We start from the raw sequence: 20,729 nt of genomic DNA, 5'->3' as shown, positions 1-20,729 counted from the left end.
CTGCACTGGAGCGCTTATTTTGAGCCAATTGGTACATAATCGACGAAGTGACAAACAGCATGAAACATGGGGTAGTGAAAGAGACAGACCGAGTACCGACTTACAATCAAGAAAGGTTTCATTCCATACACAGGGGTATACATAGCACAAGCAATGTGAAAGGAGAGACAAGACATGGAACTTTCGTTCATGAAATCTTTGTATGCATCTGAAAAATTGTCAAGAAGCATTAATCTACTTCACAAATGCCCAATTCCCTGGTGAGGAGCACTGACGAAGGCACAGTCACGCACCGATATCGCCTTTCTTGTCAATGCAAAATGCCTTTTGGAATTCGTGTGCTGTTTTTTTTTTTTCTTCACTGGATGATATTAAGTTACACAAGCAGTACTCACCATGTCATGTTCGTTGTTGGCAGACAGCTGCTTCTCGCTCCTCGGGCCAAAATTCATGACGCCCATGGCAGTCCTGCCCATGGAGATGGACGGATGGATGGATATGGCTGTACCTTTTAGATTGGGCGATGGCTAGCGCCACCAAGCCGTAATACTTAATGAACCAAAAACTAGATTTATTTTTTTTTCTTTAAAAAGTGAGTTTGAGGATTCGTACTTTGCAGTGAAGGGTTTAATTTTCACTCGTGCCTTGATTTTAGCCACCAATCAGATAACCTCCTTCTAGTTAATTCTACCCGCTTAAAGTCTATTTTGCCATCACTGATAGAACATTGTCAAGTGTTCGGCAGTTTCTCCTTCCTCTCCACACGCACTGCATACCGTGTCTACCCCTTCGTATTCGGCCCGATATGTCTTTGTTCGCAATACTCCCGTCCTGGCCTCAAACAGTAGAGAACTACCCCGAGTATTATCATATATCCTTTCCTTGGCTATTTCCTGCTTAAAAGTTCGATAGATCTCTAGTGCGGACTTCTTAGAAGTAGTGTCCAAAAGTAGTGTCTTAGAAGTAGTGTCCAAAAGTGACACCTGTTTCTCCATGACCGTCCTCAGTGGGCATTTTCGTGAAGATTACATCTTCCTCCCTGACCAGAGGTTCTGTAAAAAAACAGGACGCACACATGTTACACCTCACAAAGGAAGCAGTGGCTGCTTATCATTCATTTCTCAGCTTAACAGCGGGATTTCTCGCCATTTACAAGAAACGCTGGACCAAAATAGCAGGAGCATATATGCTATATGCTACAACTGCTCAATGAAAGGCATGCTACTAAAGAATATCTTGTTTTCTTAGTTGATCGCAAAGAAAGTATTCAAGACTATTTTGAGCGAAGGCAGGATGCTACATTTGCTTGAAGGTGAGTGGTGGCATCTTGACCCAGGCGCCACATCTCATATTCATGACAAGGCAGTAAAAAGAATTTGGACACTGATTCCAGCACCTATTCTGTTGTGAAACTGTATGCTGTCACCTTTCAAGTAAGTGTTGCTAGGTTTCCTAAAAGGGGCTTTGAGCCTCCGACAAACACTTACTTATCAAACGAAGCATGATGTGGAGAGCATACCTTCAGAATACACTAGACATATACTATTGCACAAAATAGTAACTATACAACAAAGCACGGAGAAGCAACGACAGGAAAAAGTGTCTTTCTTGTTTCTTTGCCATTTGTTGTGCCATTAACGCTTCACATTGTGAGGGTGGCCAAGAGAGGGCGTTACGTGACGGCGTCATCATCATCGGGACTTGGCCGAGAGGGCACTACGTGACTGCGTCATCATCATCATTGGGACTGGAGTGGTGGGGGTTGCGTGTGTGGGGAAGGGAGAGTTCGGGCTGGTTGGAAGGAGTGGCGGTGGTCTGTACTGGAGGCGACGCCAAGCCCGCTCCATTAGGCCGTCAGCTGCCTTCACCAACTCGGCGAGGTCGTTGTAGGCATGCCCCTCCGCCAAATCTTGCAACTGAGGGTGCATCTGCCTCAGTACGCGCTGCACCTTCTCGGCTTCAGAGACTTCTTCCCCGATGCGTCCGTAAAAAGTAGCGATGGCATATATAAACTCTTTCAAATTTTCTTCCGAGTGCTGCGTGCGCTGTTCGAGCTCCGCCTTCAGGCGACGCTTCGCGTCAATCGACGAGAACTCGGAGCGGAAGGCGGCGGTGAATTGCTCCCACGAGTCGAACCCGCGCACGAACCGCCGCCACAACTTCGCGCCACCCTCGAGGGCAGCCGGTACCACGTGTGTCAGTCGCTTATCGGCGGCGACCTCCGTCACGAGGCAGAAGTTCTCCAAACGTTCAAGAAACTCCTCCGGCGACTGCAAGTCTCTAGCACCGGAGTAGCGGGGGAGGTGCGCAGCAGCGAGCCGAGGCGCAGAGTCGTCGGTGGCCCGAGGGACCGCGCCAGTGTTAGCGGCCCCAGTCCATGCTCCCACGTGCGGAGCCGTGGGCAGCGGCGTCGCCATCACTCGATCGCGCATGACCGCCGCGATTCGTTCGCGCTCCATGGCGGAGCCGTCGGTGCCCAGCAACAGCTCTTTAACGAGACTTGGAGCCTAGGCATGTCGTCCGGTGCTGTTGTCGGGCCGGAAGCCATCCCGGACGAGCCCCCACTTGTCACGCGCTAACCCTAAATCGCCCACCACACACCGCTACGTCTTGCCACTCCTTCCAACCAGCCCGAACTCTCCCTTCCCCACACACGCAACCCCCACCACTCCAGTCCCAATGGTGATGATGACGCAGTCACGTAGTGCCCTCTCTCGGCCAAGTCCCGATGATGATGACGCCGTCACGTAACGCCCTCTCTCGGCCACCCTCACAGGTATCGGGCAACCTTCGAGTTTATGAGAATGCCCTTTGGAGTTGCCGGAGGTCCTGCCACGTTTCAGACCCTGATGGACCGACTACTGGAGGGAATTAATCACCAGTTTGCCATGGCGTTTCTTGATGATGTCCTGGTGTATTCGGAGACCCTAGAGGATCATCTTGAGCATGTTCGGGAGGTTTTGAAGCGGATAAGTTCGGCACAGCTGACCATTAACCCAGAGAAGGTGCACGTGTGCTGTCAATACCTTAAGTTCCTTGGCCATGAAATATCGCCCGGGCAGTGTAGGCCGGACAAGGAAAAAGTGCGAGCGGTGCTGGACTATCCTCAACCAACAACACTCAAACAGCTGCAGGCCTTCCTGGGACTAGCAGGCTATTACAGAGGGTTCATACCTCAGTTTTCTATCACTGCACGTCCACTCACAGAACTCCTTAAGAAAAAGCAACGTTGGCGGTGGGAGCTGCAGCAAGAGGAAGCCTTTAGAGCACTTAAGCAGTCCCTGGCCGACGATGTTGTTGTAAACTTGCCGGACCTCAACAGACCATTCGTGGTGGAAACAGACGCCAGTGGAGTCGGCATTGCAGCGGTGCTTCTGCAGGCAGCCGAGAGTGATGCTCAACTGCGTCCAATAAGCTTCATTAGCAGGGTACTCACTGAGGCAGAGCAGCGCTATACAGTGCAAGAATGGGAGTGTCTGGCTGTGGTGTGGGCAGTGGACAAGTTCCGACCATACCTTGAGTTCACCGAGTTTGAGGTACACTGTGATCACTCCTCACTATCCTGGATGTTCACCACAGACCAGGCCTCACCACGTGTAAAGCGTTGGGTTTTGCGGCTGCAAGGTTTCAACTGCAGAATCAAGCACAGGCAGGGTCTTGCAAATGTGCCAGCCGACGCCTTGAGCAGAGCTCCCCTTCAGCACCAGGAAGTTCCAAGCCCGAGTCTACACGAGACGCTGTTCCCTATGGCTGTTCCAGAGCCCAGCCCACAAATCAGCTTTGAGGCAGCTGCTGTAGCATCTGAAGTGGACGACACTACTGTCTTGAATGATGCAGGGCTCCTCGCCCAGGAACAAGAGCAGGACCCCATACTGTCAAAACTACGAACTGTGATGAAGGGAGGAAAGCTTCCGCCCACTAACAGTGATCAACCCTTGATAAAAGACCTGGCGGAGACGACCGAGATGGAAGAGAGTGGGTTGCTTGTACAGCACCGAGGGAACAGGAAAGTACCTTGGCTACCAAACCATCTCTGCAACTTGGTCCTGCGACTGTCCCATGACCACCCGATTAGCTGCCACTCCGGCTTTTTTAAGACCCTCAAACGCGTTTCTCAGAATTTCGTGTGGCTGGGTATGCGCTCGGACATATCCAAGTATGTGCGATGCTGCCAGGTTTGTCAGCGCACCAAAGCCCACCGGCAGAAGCCAGAAGGGCTGATGAGCAGTCAATGGGCCACTGCCCCTATGGAACAGCTCAGCGTGGACATAATTGGGCCCTTGCCTATGACACCTCGACGCCACAAGTACCTTCTCGTGGTGATTGACAAGTACACCAAGTTCATTGAACTTTTTCCATTGCGGGCAGCAAACAGCAAAAGTGTGGTGGCCTGCATGATCCAGGTTTTTTGCAGACATGGCACACCTGTTTCCATTTCAAGTGATAATGGAAAGCCGTTTGTAAGCAGGTTGTGGAAGGGCCTCCTTGAGCATTGGGGCATACAAGACCGACACACTGTTCCGTACCGCCCTGCCGGGCAAATGGTGGAATTATCAAGCAGTGCCTTAGGGCTTATTGTTCCAACCACAAAGACTGGGACCAGCACATCCCTGAAATCGCCCTGGCCATGCGCACGGCTGAAAGCGTTGTCACGGGCTACACGCCTGCCTTCCTCTGTTATGGCCGGGAGCTGAGAACCCCATGGACACAGGCTGAGGCCAAAAACGACGCGGAGCCTCCTGCGACAGCATACCGTGCATTTGCTACTGAGGTCTCCAAGTGTCTGCAGGAGGTGCTTGACTTCTCCAGGACACACCAAAACCACATGTGGCGCGCTCAGAAGACTCGCTACGACCAGCACAGGCGGCCACTGACAATACAGGAGGGTGATCTTGTTCTGCTCGAAAGCCACTCCCTCAGCGATGCCACCAAGGGCTTCTCCTCGAAGCTTGCACCCCGGCGTTCCGGTCTCTTTCGGGCAGTGAGACGTGTGGGACAGAATGACTTTGTTCTAGTGGACCCCAAAACGGGTTGTCGCCACGGTGTGAGACACGCAGATCAGCTGACACTGTACCATGACGCTGCAGGCAATGTGTAGTGGTGGCTTCACATTTTGAGGGGGGGGAGACCTGTGAGGGTGGCCGAGAGAGGGTGTTACGTAACGGCGTCATCATCACCGGGACTTGGCCGAGAGAGGGCACTACGTGACTGCGTCATCATCATCATTGGGACTGGAGTGGTGGGGGTTGCATGTGTGGGGAAGGGAGAGTTCGGGCTGGTTGGAAGGAGTGGCAAGACGTAGCGGTGTGTGGTGGGCGATTTAGGGTTAGCGCGTGACAACATAACACTCTGACGTGGTCATCACAGCAACAAAGACTTCAGTCAGTCCGTTGAAGACGCAACTCGTTATTTCAGCAAACTTTCGCCTAGAAAAGACAAGTCAAACTGCAAGCGATTTTCAAGGCATCTATAGGGTCCTACATAGCTTCTACTCAATGAAAATTAAGAATGTCATAAACCAAGCATACAAAGCTTTAGAAAATTTCATTGAGCTTGTGTCACCAATATACAATAAATGAATAAGTGAATGAAATTATTTGAATTTATGTCACACTCAAAGATTTCGGTGCGACATTCAAAAATGAAACTTCAACCTTTATTTTCCCTGTTAATATTGGATTTATGACAGAGAAACTTATGGCATCAGAGTTCTCAAAAAGCAGTTTATCAATATAACTGAAGTCATTGTTTCTCTTTAACTACTTTATAAACTCTGCAATTATTTTCACGTCTGCTTGCTAAAATAAATACAGGTTTATCATGAGACTCAAGCAGTAGCAGAAAGAAGTAGGTAAATACCAGTTTGCTTTGCATAACTTCTTTCATTTTTGTGGTGTTTCGGTTTAGTTTTCATGGTTGCCAGATTCGGTTTCATGTAAAGCCTCTCAGGGGGCGCTACCATGTGTACATAGGCGCGGCATTGTACATAATAAAGTAGTTCTTGCTTGGCTACCAGCTGCTGCGTACCTCGTGTCGGCCAGCGCTTCAGCGCCGTGCCCACTGTGTTCTTCGTGCGGCACGTTCGCCGCACGATACATTTTGGCGACAAGGATCATCAATCCACGTGCATCAGGCGTCAAGGTGGGCATTCAGCCTTTTTCATCATGCTGTCGACTCGGCACCCGTGCAAGCTGTCCCACCACTACTGTATTTCCTGCTCACATTCTCACTTTTTGACACTTCGTGCCACTCCAGTCACGAGGCCTACCTATGTGCGCGTCTCTCCTGAACTGCCGTCTCGATGCTCTCTTCGGCAAGCATGTACGCTGCGATACCTCCATACGAGCTCCTGCAGTGCCTCCTATTTCATGGCGACAGTGGGGTACGGTTCTTCAAATTTACATTGATGCTGCTGCTAGGGATGCCATCCCGGAGAACAAGAAGGCGCTGCTCCTGCACGCCTTGGGCGTCGAGGGACTTAACACTTACCTGCAGGCCACCGAAGATGAGCTGGGAGCCGTCCGGCCAACTCAGGAGACGTGTTCGAATGTGTACGACGCAGCCCTTGTGCTGCTTAATGAAATCTTTGACCCTCCATCGGACGTGCCGTGTTTGCGCGCCTACTTCAAAGCCCTGCGTCAGGGCTCGGACCAGCCGGCGGTAAAATTTATACAGGAGGTGTGCCGAGTAGCCAAGCTTTGTGATTTCGGCGCGTCGGGCGACATCCTCGCTTTCGACCAGATCGTCTCTGGCATCACGTCGCCGCACCTACAAAGAACTTTTTTCAAGATGGGCAAGGACTTCTCCGTACAGAAGGCGCTCGACGTAGCAAGAAAGAAGGAGCGCGTCGACTGCGCGTTGCCAGTTATCTGGAGCGCAAGTCGACGCAGTGTCGTCACGCCCTATTCAAGATGCCAGACCAAATGGGGGCAGTCCTCCCCAAGGTCCGGTGCAAGATGGCGCCGACAGGACTTCTCCAGTGTGCACATCCTCGCCCTGCGCTGCTGCGGACACGTCCTCTCTAGCTTCGCCACCAGCACGCGCGGATGCCTGCCACCGCTGCAGGTAAACGCAGCATTGGGCGAACTTTGCCGCATGCCCTGCCAGGAGCCCAAGGTATTCGCGGTGCAGACGTCGAGGACACTTCGTGCGGGTCTGCCGCACTACTAAGGACTCGACCGGTCATCAAGGCACATCGACGGTGACCAATATAGTTGCTGTCCTGCAAGTGGACGAAACGGTCACCACTGTTGGACTTCTCCATCTAACCGTATAGATCAATGGTTCTGCAGCTCGCTCCTGGAAATAGATGTCATGTCATCTGAGCTCTGAAAATAATCATCAGAGGCGAGACCCTCACTTGTTCTCTCGTTGACTCCTCGGCGGTTCCGGCGAATGCGTCACCGGTGTATCACCCCCTGTTTTCGTCGGACATGGGCAGGGTCCTGAATTACATTCAGCGTGTCAAGTATCGACCTGGTCTGCAGCCAGTGGCGGCCAAACTGCGTCGTCTTCCCTTCTTGCCGAGGTAACAAGTCGCGGATGAGCTGTAACGACTAGAGGTGAGTGTCATCATTGAGAGGGTGGATGCTTTGGACTGGGTGTCTCCCTTGGTCGTCGTCCTCAAGAAGGACAATTCCATCCGACTGTGCGTCAATCTCCATGAGCCGAACAAAGCCACTGTGGTGGACGGGTTCCCTCTACCCCACATCGAGGAACTCTTACAACAGTTAACAGTATTGCATCCGCATACCATCAGGTTGAGTTAGCGGAGGAGAGTCGTGACCATACTACTTTTCTAACTCATCAAGGGCTTTACAGATTTCGCAGAGTGTGCTTCGAGCTGGCATCTGGGCCAGCTATTTTCCAAAAAATTATGAGCGATGTACTGAGAGGTGCCCAGGTGTTGTCTGTTACTTAGACAACATTTTAGTTTGGGGCGGTAATCGGGAAGAGCACGATGTGCACTTGAAAGGTGCCTTGTCTAAAATAGATCCCTGTGGCATGAAGCTTAATGACAAGTGTGTATTTGCTGCTACTGAAATTGCATTCTTAGGTCATAACATAAGTGCTCGCGGGTTATCGCCGGTTGAGTCTAAGGTCGCTGCCATACTTGATACCCCTGTTCCCACTGATGTTAAAAATCTCCAATCCTTGGCATTGGTTGGATATTACGCAAAGTTTCTACCACATTATGATGATGTTGTTGAGCCTCTGCACCGCATGCTCCAGCAAGGTGAGTTTTAATTGGTCTGCTGAGGTCAATGCCAGTTTCAACCAGATTAAAAAACTCTTGCTGACCGCCCGGTCATAAATATTTTTGATAATCTTTCGGTGGTGGTTCCAATGTCGGCATCCAATGTCGGCATCAAAGCAGTGCTCCAACAACAAAGAGGAGATCAGCTGCTAGCTGTTGCTTTTGCATCTAGAACATTGTCCTCGGCGGAACGCCAGTATTCAGCAGGAGAGCATGAAGCTCTTGCTTGTCTGCGGTAGAAAAATGACATGTGTATCTTTGGGGTTGGCATTTTACAATAAGAACTGACCACCAGGCTTTAGCTACAAGTGTTGAAGATTGGGCGACTTGGTTCGTCGTACTTGAACTGATATAGCGCATTACGGGGAAGAAGAAACGGCCGAGCAGACCGACACAAGACAACAGAGCGCTAACTTCCAACTGAGCTTTATTGTCAAATTGCATCAAATATGTAGACCGGCGCAAGCATACAAAACCACCCTAACGCAACGACAAGATAACACACAACATCGCACCCTCACATATCACAGATTCATAGGCGGTTAATCTGATTAAGGAAGGCCACTTCATGCTCAGATAAAACCAAAGAAGGGGCGCTAATACACGTGCTGCCAGCTCTTGCTATACAATGCGCTTCTATAATTTCTCGAGTTAATTGTGACGGGTGCTATTTTACCACTTCACATTGATCAAACATGGGGGTACATCCACAATCGCGGCAGTGTTTTCCAATGTGGCCCTGGATTGCTTTGTGAACACTATAATGGTGCTCTTTTATTGACCGCTTTTATTGACTCGTGAGTTGCCAGTTGCCAATAGCTTACGCTTTTTAGATTTGAATTTAATTTTTTCACCTGACCATGCGTGCTGGCTATTTGAACCTAGAAATGGAAAACCCCTTTTACCCTATGACTCTTCCCATTCCAAGTTAGTTAAGCGCAGCATCACAAATCTTTCTCTCATCAATCCTCTTAGGAAATCGTGTCATGTCATGCAGCGCAGCTTTGCAGCTCAAGTTGAAAGGCTTTTGAGTGCTGGGTACTGTTATGCCAGCGAGTCCTCGTCAAACGACCGTGCCTCTGAAAAAGGCAATCTGGGTCAAGGCCAGCCCGCAGTCTGCCTGGCGCGATCACCTCGACGGCGTGAACACGCGCGGCGCTCCTCTGGCCCACGTGCAGTGAGTCAGTTGCGCACGTGACAGCGAGCCGGCGTCCTCGTGTCAGGTGGTCTGACGCATGGCGCGGCGGCCCCATTGGCGGAATCTGCCCCGACGACCAGCGGCGCTTCGGATTGGACATTTTGGTTGGACCCGGTGTACATAAAAGAAGCCCTGCGGCGCGTCGCGATCGGCAGTCCTAGAGAGAGGAGTCCCCATGTCGGAGGGCCGACATGTGTGTGAGTCAGCGGTCTTAGGCGAAAGGCTGAACTATGTGTTAGAGAGAAGAGCTCGGCTCTTCGAGTCTCTGTCGGCCCCAGTGCCGAAATTGTAACGCCTCTGTATATATGCTGTACATAAACCTTGTTTGACTCACCGTCGTCTCGTCCGCTGGTCTGATCAGCTCTGCGCAGAAGCAGTCGCGAGCTGAGAAACATACGCTACCAAACGGCTGGTGACCTTCCCGGCGGAGTCGGAAGCAGTGGCGCCTTCGGCACCCTGTTGGCGTCGCCGTCTTTCGCAACAGTGGTGGCTTCGGCGGGATCGGTCCGCCTTCGCAACAGTGGTGGCTTCGGCGGGATCGGTCCGTCGTACGCAACAGTGGTGGCTTCGGCGGGATCGGTCCGTCGTTCGCAACAGTACCCAGCTATCCTACTGGCATCTATAGCTGAAAAGCTATTAAAACAGATAAAGAAAGGCTACAACTCCGAGGCTCAGCCGGAATCTAACGACCGAAAAAGACCCGTAGTTTTACCCTACGTGCATGACATTTCCCACCGGCTAAAAAAGATAGAGGAGAAATGCAGCGTCAAAGTGGTGTTTTCAGCGCCGGATAAGTTACAGCGGCTTTGCAAAGCATTCAACCCTCTCAAATCACGTACCACTGGTTGCGCAACTAAGCACAAAACTCTGTGCCGTGTGTAGCGGGGGTTGTTTACGTGATTCCATTCTCATGTGGTATGTGGTATTTCAGCCAAACGGGGCGATGCCTTAATGAAAGGCTCAAAGAACACCATTATAATGTTCACAAAGCAATCCAGGACCACATTGGAATTCACTGCCGCGATTGTGGATGTACCCCATGTTTGATCAATGTGAAGTGGTAAAAAAGAGCTGGCAGCACGTCTATTAGCGCCCCTTCTTTGGTTTTATCTGAACATGAAGTGGCCTTCCTTAATCAGGATAACCGCCTATGAACCTGTGATATGTGAGGGTGCCTGTGGTGTGAGGGATATGGATGTTGTGTGTTATCTTGTCGTTGCGTTAGGGTGGTTTTGTATGCTTGCGCGGGTCTACATATTTGATGCAGTTTGACGATAAAGCTCAGTTAGCGCTCTGTCCTCTTGTGTCGGTCTGCTCGGCCGTTTCTTCTTCCCCGTAATGCGCTATACCAGTTCAAGTACAAGCTTTAACTACTTTGTTGTCAGCTGGCGCGGGGCGGGGCGAAGCCCCTTGCAAACTTCGTGATAGTGCGCTTGGCTGTTATAACTTTTCTGTACAATATCGCAAAGGTGCCGATAATTCGTAGCGGACGCATTATTTCGGCTGCCAGTCCAGCTTCCACCAGCACAGGCGCTAGAAGAAGATAATTTCTTTAGTTGCTGCATGCTTAAATAAGAAAGAATTACAGACAGCCACTGCTAATGATGGTACCTTACAGCAGCTTATTCAATACATTGCTGAAGGTAGGCCTCTAAAGAAGCATTTGACTTCAGTACTTGTACCTTACTTTGCAGTGAAAGACGAACTGTCTTATGCAGATGAGCTTATTTTTCATGGGGAATATGTTACAGTTCCAGAAACTTGCCGGGGGCAATTGATTCAGTTAGCCCATGAGAATCATCCAGGCATGATTCGTACAAAGCAGCTGCTTCGTGACAGGTATTGGTGACTGTGCATTGACAAACAAGTGAAAGGTTTGGTTCGGAACAGTTGCATCTGTCAAGCTGCCGACAAATCGGCGAAACCTGTCCTTGCACCGCTACAACCAGTTCTTTTTCCTGAGAAACCGTGGGAGAAGTTACGCATGGACATTATTGGTCCTCTTTCAAATGTTCCCTTAGATTAAAGCTTTGCAGTCACTTTGACTATTACTCCAAATGGCCTGAGGTTTGTTTTGTTTGAGACGTTGCATCTGATGCAGTCATCATCTTCTTAACTTCAGTCTTCTGCCGTGAAGGGTTTTTAGCATGCTTATTAACAGACCACGACCCCAGTTTAGGTCTCGTCAGTTTGAAAATTTTCTTTACGAACGAGGTATTCAACACCTCTGTTCTTCCAACTACTATTCTGAAGCCAATGGGCAGGTCGAGCAGTTCAACAGGGCCCTGAAAAAGTACATTCAACTAGCCCAACTAAAACACCGTCCTCTAAAGAAAGCGACTACGGAGTACTTTGGTAGTTACCATTTTTCTGCTCAGGCAACTACGGTATTGTCCTCCGCGATGTTGCTTCATAAGCATCAACTTCGCACAACGGTTGACATAACTGATCTGTTGTTGCCTTCTACTTTGAAGTCATTTTCGGACAATACCATAAGGACAAGAGTTTTTCATGGGCAGAAGTGCATGAAGAATTGTGTCGATCATAAGCGAGGAGCCAAACCTTCGGTCATTTAGGTTGGCCGAAGAGTCAAAGTATGTGTTCCAGAGAAACAACACAAGTATAAAGGTCCGTTTACTGTTATGTCGGCAGTAGGATCCTAGACATTTGGACGCAGTGATGGATCGATTTGTAATGCTTCTGAACTTGTGATTGTCCATTCCGAATGGGAACCACTTACAGTCTTGCACCCTTCAATACCTTTGCAAAACCAGTGGCAATACTCTGCCTTGGTTCCACAATGGGCTCCTATCCCTATTCCTGCAGCATCACCATCTTTCCCTGGGGGAAATGGTATTCAGGCAACGGTTTTAAATCCGGCTGTGGTGCCCAGCCACCATCAAGTTTTACTGTGCACCGAGCATGCTTCAGAGTCCTTGGACTCGGGCTTTGTATCAATACTTGACAGACGAGCCCAGTCCCCATGCCAGTATTCTTCCTAACACTAATGAACATTCTTCCAAACCTTCAGGCTTCCATGTTTCGCATCCGGGTTCTCCGTCCCCAGCTACAGCTGAGGGATGCTTAAGCGAGTTGTCGGAATACTCAATGCTCTCAGCTGTGCCTGAGCAGCGCGTAAGCAAGCCAGTAGGCTCATCTTTACACACCGAACTTGCTGCTTTGCAAGGGAGCACTTCAGAGCACAATGAGCTTCAGCGTTCTAAGCGTTCGCGTAAGAAACCATCCAGGTTTACAGACTTTGTGGCCCGAATTCTATTTTCTTACTCGTACGTTGGAATCTGTAACATACATGTTCATTGTTGTGTGGAAGCTGTGCATTGTTTATTGTATAAAGGTATAAAGGATACACTTTCATGCTGTGATTTTTGTTGTATATTGTCTGCATAAGTGCTTTCAGCCATGGTGCGCTGTGTACAGAGTTATGTTTTTTCTTCTTCTCATGCCGCTTCTCTGTTATTCAATTAGTTACTTTAAGACAAAAGGAGTGGGAATGTTAAGGTTTGAAATACAGAAGTTCTGTGTCATTACATTCTTCTAAAATTGTATAAGGTCATAAAAGTTACTCAGGTTTTGTTAATCATTGTATAAGGATCTTAGAGCCACATGTCCTTTTCTTTCTAGGGGAATGATGTGATGTTTCGGTTTAGTTTTCATGGTTGCCAGATTCGGTTTCATGTGAAGTGTTTTCGCCCTCAGGGGCACTACCCCGTGTATATATGCGCGGCATTGTAGATTATAAAGAAGTTCCTGCTTGGCTACTGGCTGCTGCGTACCTCATGTCGGCCGGCGCTTCAGCGCTGTGCCCAGTGTTCTCTGCGCGGCGTGTTCGCCACACAATACTACAATTTTCTTTATATTTCTTGAAAAGCACCACCTTCTCAGGCCGCCGGGTTTTCACAGTAAACATGACGTTCGACTGTGACGAGTGATTAGTGCGCGGCCGCAACGCACTTTTTGGTTCTCCACAAAAAATATACTCATATAATATGAGATCATAAAATGGACACTGAACAACTGAAATGTCTGTCCCCATTCACATTGTTCGTGTATGTGCATTTCTAGACGGGTTGAGGTTGCGGGCAAGCCGAACCCAAATGAGTAGCAGGCTGTGTGCTACTTAAGGAGCAAGACAAATGTGTGGAAGCTCGGTCTGTATAGCCTTGGCTCTAGTGCCACAATGAGTTGGCGTAATGCGTAGTGTATCTGCCTCATTATAGGGCATAAATTATTATGATACCTAAGTGTGCCCTGGTCATATAAGTCATAAGTTAGAGGTAATTCGGCAGCTACGAAAAAAGCCACTGAAGTAGGAAAAACTGCCATCACTCACGTTCCAGCAACCGCATCATTGCTGCACTGCCCGCTGGCCTGAAGCTCTTGCCGAGCGGGCAATCGAACCCTGCAAGAAAGACCACTTGTTAGAATTAAGTGCTTCTCGGAAGAGCCCAAGAAGACCCTCTTGCAAGTACACTCAAACCTCGTTATAACATAACGAGATAAAACGAAATAATGGATACAAACAACAAAGTAAATGAAGTTCCCCTTGAAAGCTCCATTGAGAACCATGCATTTTAAACCACTTTGTAATCAAGTAAAACTGACCGGTAAATGAATATAACGAACTAAATTAGTCTACAAAAAACTGACCATTGTGTGTTAAGTATATCATTTTCTGCAGAGTTTGACGCTCGTTCGGCGCGGCTCTTTTAAGGCTCCCTTTTAAGGAAGACTTTGCCACGATCACTGAGGAGAATGCGTGGAGCTCCATGACGCAAAAAGATGTGGCGAAGAAAGAAATCGGCGATCTCAGTGGCAGTCTCAGATGGTATAGAAGCTGTTTCTGCGTAGCGGGTAAGGTGGTCGACTGCCGTGACAATCCAGCGATTTCCATTGGATTATATAGGAAGAGGGCCATACAAGTCAATTCCAACGACTTCAAAAGGTGAGGCGGGACAAGGAAGAGGTTGCATTTAAGCCAGCCGGAGCAGTTGTCGGTCGTTTTCGCCGTTGGCAATGGACACAGGAGGCGACGTACTTAGCGACGGCTGAAGAGAGGCCAGGCCAAAAACAACGACTTCGTATTTTGTCGTAAGTCTTGTGGTAGCCTAGATGAGCAGCGGTTGGATCATCATGAAAGGCTTCCAGAACTTCACGTTGCAGAGAACGTGGGATGACAGGTACCCACTTGTTGCCATCGATGTGGTAAACGTAGCGACATAAAGCATCACCGACAAGCTTAAATTGTTTAAGTTGTCGACGGAGTCTGGCGTTTGGAGGAGTAGTAGAGCCGGTCAAGCGGTCAACAATGGTGCGGCAGTATGGGTCGACACGTTGTTGTGAAACAAGGACGGATAGGGTGGCAGGTGATGAACTTAGCGCTGCGATTGGAGAGGTGCTGTTGTTTTGGAGTATCGATGGTGAATTGCTTCCGCTGGGCAAAGGACAGCGCGATAGAGCATCAGCATCTTGATGCTTCTTCCCAGATCTGTAGGTGACATCGAAATCATACTCCTGTAAGCGAAGCGCCCAGCGACCAAGGCGACCCGATAAGTTTTTCAGCGATGAAAGCCAGCATAGGGCATTATGGTCGGTCATGACGGTAAAATGACGGCCGTGAAGATATGGTCGGAATCTATGCACTGCCCAAACAACAGCAAGGCACTCCTGCTCTGTGATAGTGTAGTTCTTTTCTGGAGCGGTAAGAGCACGACTTGCATAAGCAACGACGCGTCCGCGTGAGTTTTTGTCACGCTGCAAGAGTACCGCACCGAGACCATGACTACTTGCGTCGGTGTGAAGGATGGTGGGTGCGGTGGAATCGAAGTGGCACAGTACCGGATCCGACGTGAGGGCTTGCTTCAATGCCGTGAAAGCGCTTTCGCAGTCTTCGGACCAAATGAAGGGGGCGTTCTTTGCGAGGAGTTGATGGAGCGGAGACGCAAGTTCCGCGAAACCACGTATGAAGCGCCGGAAGTAAGAAGATAACCCAAGAAAGCTGCGCAGGTCCTTCTGACGTAGTGGACGAGGAAAATCGAGGACAGCGGCAAGCTTCTCGGGGTCGGGCCGAATCCCTTCTTTGCTGACAAGGTGGCCGAGAACCTTGATTGTCTTGCTAGCAAAGGTACATTTCTTGGTGTTAAGCTGTAGACCAGCTTTTGCAAGGCATGTGAGGACTTCGTCAAGACGTTGTAGATGCTGCGAGAACGTGGATGAAAACACTACTATGTCATCGAGATAGCACAGACATGTTTTCCATTTCAAACCACGCAATACGCCGTCTATCATGCGTTCGAAGGTGGCGGGCGCATTACAGAGTCCAAAAGGCATCACATTGAACTCATACAACCCATCTGGCGTTGAAAAGGCGGTCTTCTCTTTATCAGACTCCGACATTGGTATCTGCCAGTAGCCTGACCTAAGGTCGAAGTTGGAAAAATACTCTGCGCCCTGTAATGAATCCAGTGCATCGTCGATCCGAGGGAGGGGATAAACATCCTTGCGCGTTATTTTGTTTAGCGCACGGTAATCGACGCAGAAACGCACTGTCCCATCTTTCTTTTGAACGAGAACAACTGGGGATGCCGCAACAGGCTCACTGTCGACCGCGCAAGATACTATTGAGCCACAGGGGAGCAGTACACACTCTGACGCTTGATTTATGGCGGTTAGGTACGTACACCCATCGAAGAAGCGAATAAGCCCCGGTGTGATCATAATGCCCCTACGTAGAGTATGACCGTAAGGGAGAATTAGTATGTCGCCATCCACAATGTCGGTGCAATTAACACTTTTAATTTCTTCGATGTATGGCCGAAGTACGTAATCTGACGTGGTGACAAGTCCGATGCGTCCACCTTGTTCAAGCGGAGAAGAGTCAGTGGCGTTTAGATGCAGGAGGCGCTGATCACATGATATGAAAGCGGACGCAGAAGACAAGAAATCCCACCCAAGAATGAGAGCGTGGGTGCACTCACGAAATACCGCGAAAACAATGTGATGACGAATGCCTTCTATGCAGACACGAACGATACACTGTGCAAGTGAACGAATGAGAGCGTTGGTCGCCGCACGTAGAGGTGGGCCGCCATAAGGTGTGGCGACTTTTCGAAGGCGGGAACAAAAATCAGCACGAATATGTAATCGAAACGGCAGCGCCAGTGTCTACAAGAGCCTCAACACGTACACCTTCTACGCTGAGGTGCGTAGTAAGGTGGTGCACGCACTGGCGGTGATTACGAAGCCACAGGCGTATGGTCTGCTGTTGTAGGCACAGAAACGGTGGGTGCGGCAGAGAGCGCGGCAACTTCGGCGTACGTGCGCGTCTGGCGCACGCAGGGACTGTTGGAACACGTCACATGCGATGCGGAGGCGATCTCTTGTTTAATCAGGTCTCGCAAGCTATCTTTTTCAGGAGGTGAAGTAACTTCCGCAGCACAGGAAGAGCAGCGCCCGTGCAGCTCTTCACGATTGATGTCGCGAATAAGCGCACGCAAGTTGAGGGGTGCAGGCAAAGGAACGTCGGTGGCATCGTAGCAAAGGCGAAGAGACTGAAGCTCGTCAAGTCGCTGACAGATGGTTATCACGTCCTGGGTGGTGGCAGGATTTTGCGTGGCGAGGGCGTGAAAGGCGACGGTGTTAATGCCTTTAATAATGTGGCGTATTTGGTCGTTTTGAGACATGCCGGTGTTAACGCGCTTGGACAGTGCAAGGACATCCTCAATATAAGAGGTGTAAGATTCACCCGGCAGCTGCGTGCGTTGAGCGAGTTTCTTCTTTGCTGCCTCAGTGCGAACTGCAGGGGCACCAAATACATGACGAATTTGCTGCTCGAAAGTGTCCCAGTCGGGAAGATCTGGGTGGTGGTTCCAGAACCAAGTTTTCGCAACATCGGACAAGTAAAATGGGACGCTGCGCAACTTGTGTGGATTGTCCCACCTGTTCAAATCGCTGACGAGGTCGTAGTTCTTGATCCAGTCTTCGACATCATCGCCTCGGATACCGGAAAACATAGGTGGATCACGCAGGCGAGTGTTGTTGGACGGAGCGGGTGGCGGTGGCTGCAGTAGGACGGCGACGTTGGATGGGCCAGGGTTTTCTTGGGCCGCCATGGCAGGGGGTTGTACGCGACGACCCGAGCGGAGCTCCAGTGAGAACGGGCGAGAGGACTTGAGGGAACGAAAAGCACAGTCCACCACTTGTGAGGAACCGGTTTATTCGGCCAGGCTCGAGATGAATCACGCCGGTGATGATATTCTTAGATGAAGAAGATGTACAGGTGATGATGATTACAAAGAGAATAAAGAGTCATTCCCTTGTCGCGCTCACAATATTTACATAAACAAATAAGGTTATTATAACACTTACATGTCTGTGTAGAGGAGTCCTTCACTTCATGGCGCTGAAGGCCTCCTATAACGATACACAAAAGAAAAAAAAATTTGAGTACATCTATTCGTTCAAATATATCTAGCATATTATTACCACACACGTAATTTAGGTATGTGCATCTGTGCAGCAGGGAACAGGAAGGTGACAGAAGAAGAGCATGTTCAGCTATTGGCAAAGGTATCCGGTGCACATTCATTCTACACCTTCAAGCCGATTGTTACGTCGCCTCTGAATAAAATAAACCCTTCTTTTGGACATAATTGAGTAGTGGAGGTGCTGGGTACAAAACATACGTACCACAGAGCCACAGCTGTTTGAACTTCACCGGAGCCGTCGTCTTGCTGGTCTGCCATTGACAAAAGTCGTCATGGCCTAGTGCAAGGGTCAAGAATCAACCGCCTCAACTATGCACAGGTCTACGCCGACTAGGCCTTACTACACGGCGGCATTAGCTTCTTTGCAACAATCAGTATGTATGAAAGACATCAACAAAACTAAAACTCCGTGGCCACGTCATGACTCATTTGCGTCCAAGCAGAATTTCGGCCAACGCATTCAGCTCGGCCCTGCCACTCAGAGGCGGGCAGCCCCAATTCAGCAAGCTGATCGCCGACCCTTCACAACTGAGCGGTCTGCACATTGGTTCGGCGAGTGTGCTTTACTAGTCTGCTACAACTGTGGCTTTTAAGTCCACACTACCAGGTATTGCAACTACCGGCAGCTACCGAGGTACGACCAATTGCCGAGATATAACCGGTCTAACATTACACGAGCACAGGCATTCCCAGGAAGTGCATCGAACGAGACCCCAGGACCCCTACGAAACCAATCTCTGGCTTCTGACCGCAGTGTGACACCACCTCCTACCCCGCGCATCAACGGATCACCGTCTCCTCGGCGCACCCACTTCTGGCCTTCTCCGGAAAACTAGTCCGAGTGGCCGTTGAAGGTGATCTCTTTGGACAGTCTTCGATTCCAACAGAAATATCCTCTTTAGCTTCCATGTTTAAAAATAAGGTTTATGTGCTTATCGATGGTGTACCAACAATAGCCTTAGTGGACACAGGTGCTATCGGGTCAGTGATGAGTCTCGTGTTCACCTGCCTCCTTGAACAAAAAGTCATGTTTCGTTAAGACCGTGCTGATACGTTTTGTGGAATGAGTGGGAATGTGTTACAACCTGTTGGTGCGTGCACTATGACTGTTACTTTGGCGTATTAGAAATTTGTTGCAGAGTCTGCTGTTTTCCCTTGTATTACGCATGAAGTCATTCTGGACTGGATTTTCTGAAGATATGTGGTGTCACTGTCGATTCCCACGCAGGACAAATTACAGTAGACTTGTATGTCCCAGTTGCATTCATGAAGATTCCGCACTGTCAGGAAAGTGTCCTTTGCTTGTTCGTAGACACAACTGTGCCGCCATTGTCAGCAAATGTGTCCCTGTTGCCTGTTCCCCTGCAAGTGAGGAAACGTTTGACGCAACCATGGAGCCCATTCATCTCAGTTGCATAAATGAAACGTAGTGTTTAACGTCCTAAAACCACCATATGATTATGAAAGACGCTGTAGTAGAGGACTACGGAAATTTCGGCTACCTGGGGTTCTTTAACATGCGCCCAAATCTAAGCACACGGGCCTTTAACAATTTCACCTCCATCGAAAATGCAGTCACCGCAGCTGGGATTCGATCTCACGACCTGTGGGTCAGCAGCCGAGTACCTTAGCCACTATACCACCGCGGCAGGGCTCTCAGTTGCACAAAGCAGACTGTTTCAATTATCTACTGCATGCTATCCAATGCGCAAGTGCGTACTGGTTTATGGGTGATCAACTGCTCTGATGAACCGACAGTGCTGCCGGAGGGTCCGAAACTTCCAGAGATTGATGAACATCAGGTATTCTCCTTTGGCATCCTTTCAGAGAGCAGTTGATTTCCCAGATTGGACCCATTGCCATAATCTATGATCTATAAGGCTATGATCGATAAGCCACTGAGCACCAACGAGCGTAATGAACTGGGGAGTATTCTGCGCAAACACGCCGGTCTCTTCGATTTCGCACAGCTACACACTCCACCGTCATTCCCTGCTTCTCGTATGAAGCACCGCATCGACAAGACGTCGCTGACAGAAACTATAACGTGTATTGCCTTCGGAACATGCAGTGATCAATGAATAGGTTTGTGAGACGCTCAAGAAAGATGTAATTCAAGAATCATGTAGTTCGTGGGTCGCTCCAGTAAGTCTAGTGAGGAAGAAGGATGGGAAATGGCGATATTACGTTGACTACCGTCATTTTGACGCCATCACCAAAAAAAAAAAAAAAGACATATACTTAGTCCCGCGAATTGACACTATTGACTGTCTTTCATCGGGCTCTTACTTTTTGATACCGGCAGATTACAATGCACTAAGAAAACAAGTAGAAAACGGCATTTGCCACACCAGATGGACTTTTTGAATTTAATGCGATGCCATTCGGGTTATGCAACATGCCTGCAACTTTTGAGCGCTTCATGGACAACATTCTACGTGGATTGAAGTGGCAAGTGGGTATGTGTTACTAAGACCATTTAATTTTCAAGTGCACCTTTTGTGAGGATAACACATGCTTCGGTCTCGTGTTTGACTGCCTAAGCAAAGCAGGCTTGGTGCTCAACTCAAAGAAATATCGTTTTGAGAGCGCCAAAGACTCGTCCTTGGATGATTTGTGGACAAAAAAGGCATACGACTGGATCCCGTGAAGACTGCCGCAGTGGAGGCGTTCAAGGAACCTCACTTGATGTAAGAACTGCACAGCTTTTTGGAGCTTTGTTCACACTTCCTTCGATTCATTCCCAGTTTTACAATATTGCGTACCTGCT

At 49.3% G+C, this 20,729-nt stretch overlaps 1 protein-coding gene across 1 annotated transcript in view; it reads right to left on the bottom strand.

Moving 5' to 3' along the window:
* Nucleotides 1-13,532: 13,532 nt before the first annotated feature.
* The window catches only part of LOC142785204 (uncharacterized), a 145,726-nt gene continuing 138,529 nt past the window's right edge, over nt 13,533-20,729 (bottom strand). The window contains exons 9-10 of the mRNA XM_075883653.1: nt 17,841-17,885; nt 13,533-13,875 (exon numbers count right to left, since the gene is read on the bottom strand). Coding sequence (XP_075739768.1) covers nt 13,799-13,875; nt 17,841-17,885 — 122 coding nt within the window. The 3' untranslated portion in view covers nt 13,533-13,798. The remainder of the gene's footprint in view (nt 13,876-17,840; nt 17,886-20,729) is intronic.

Source organism: Rhipicephalus microplus, unplaced genomic scaffold (genome assembly GCF_043290135.1).
Source record: "Rhipicephalus microplus isolate Deutch F79 unplaced genomic scaffold, USDA_Rmic scaffold_19, whole genome shotgun sequence".
NCBI classification, from domain to species: domain Eukaryota; kingdom Metazoa; phylum Arthropoda; class Arachnida; order Ixodida; family Ixodidae; genus Rhipicephalus; species Rhipicephalus microplus.
The sequence above is the reverse complement of the archived record's forward strand: the minus strand, read 5'-3'. Positions and strand labels throughout refer to the sequence as shown.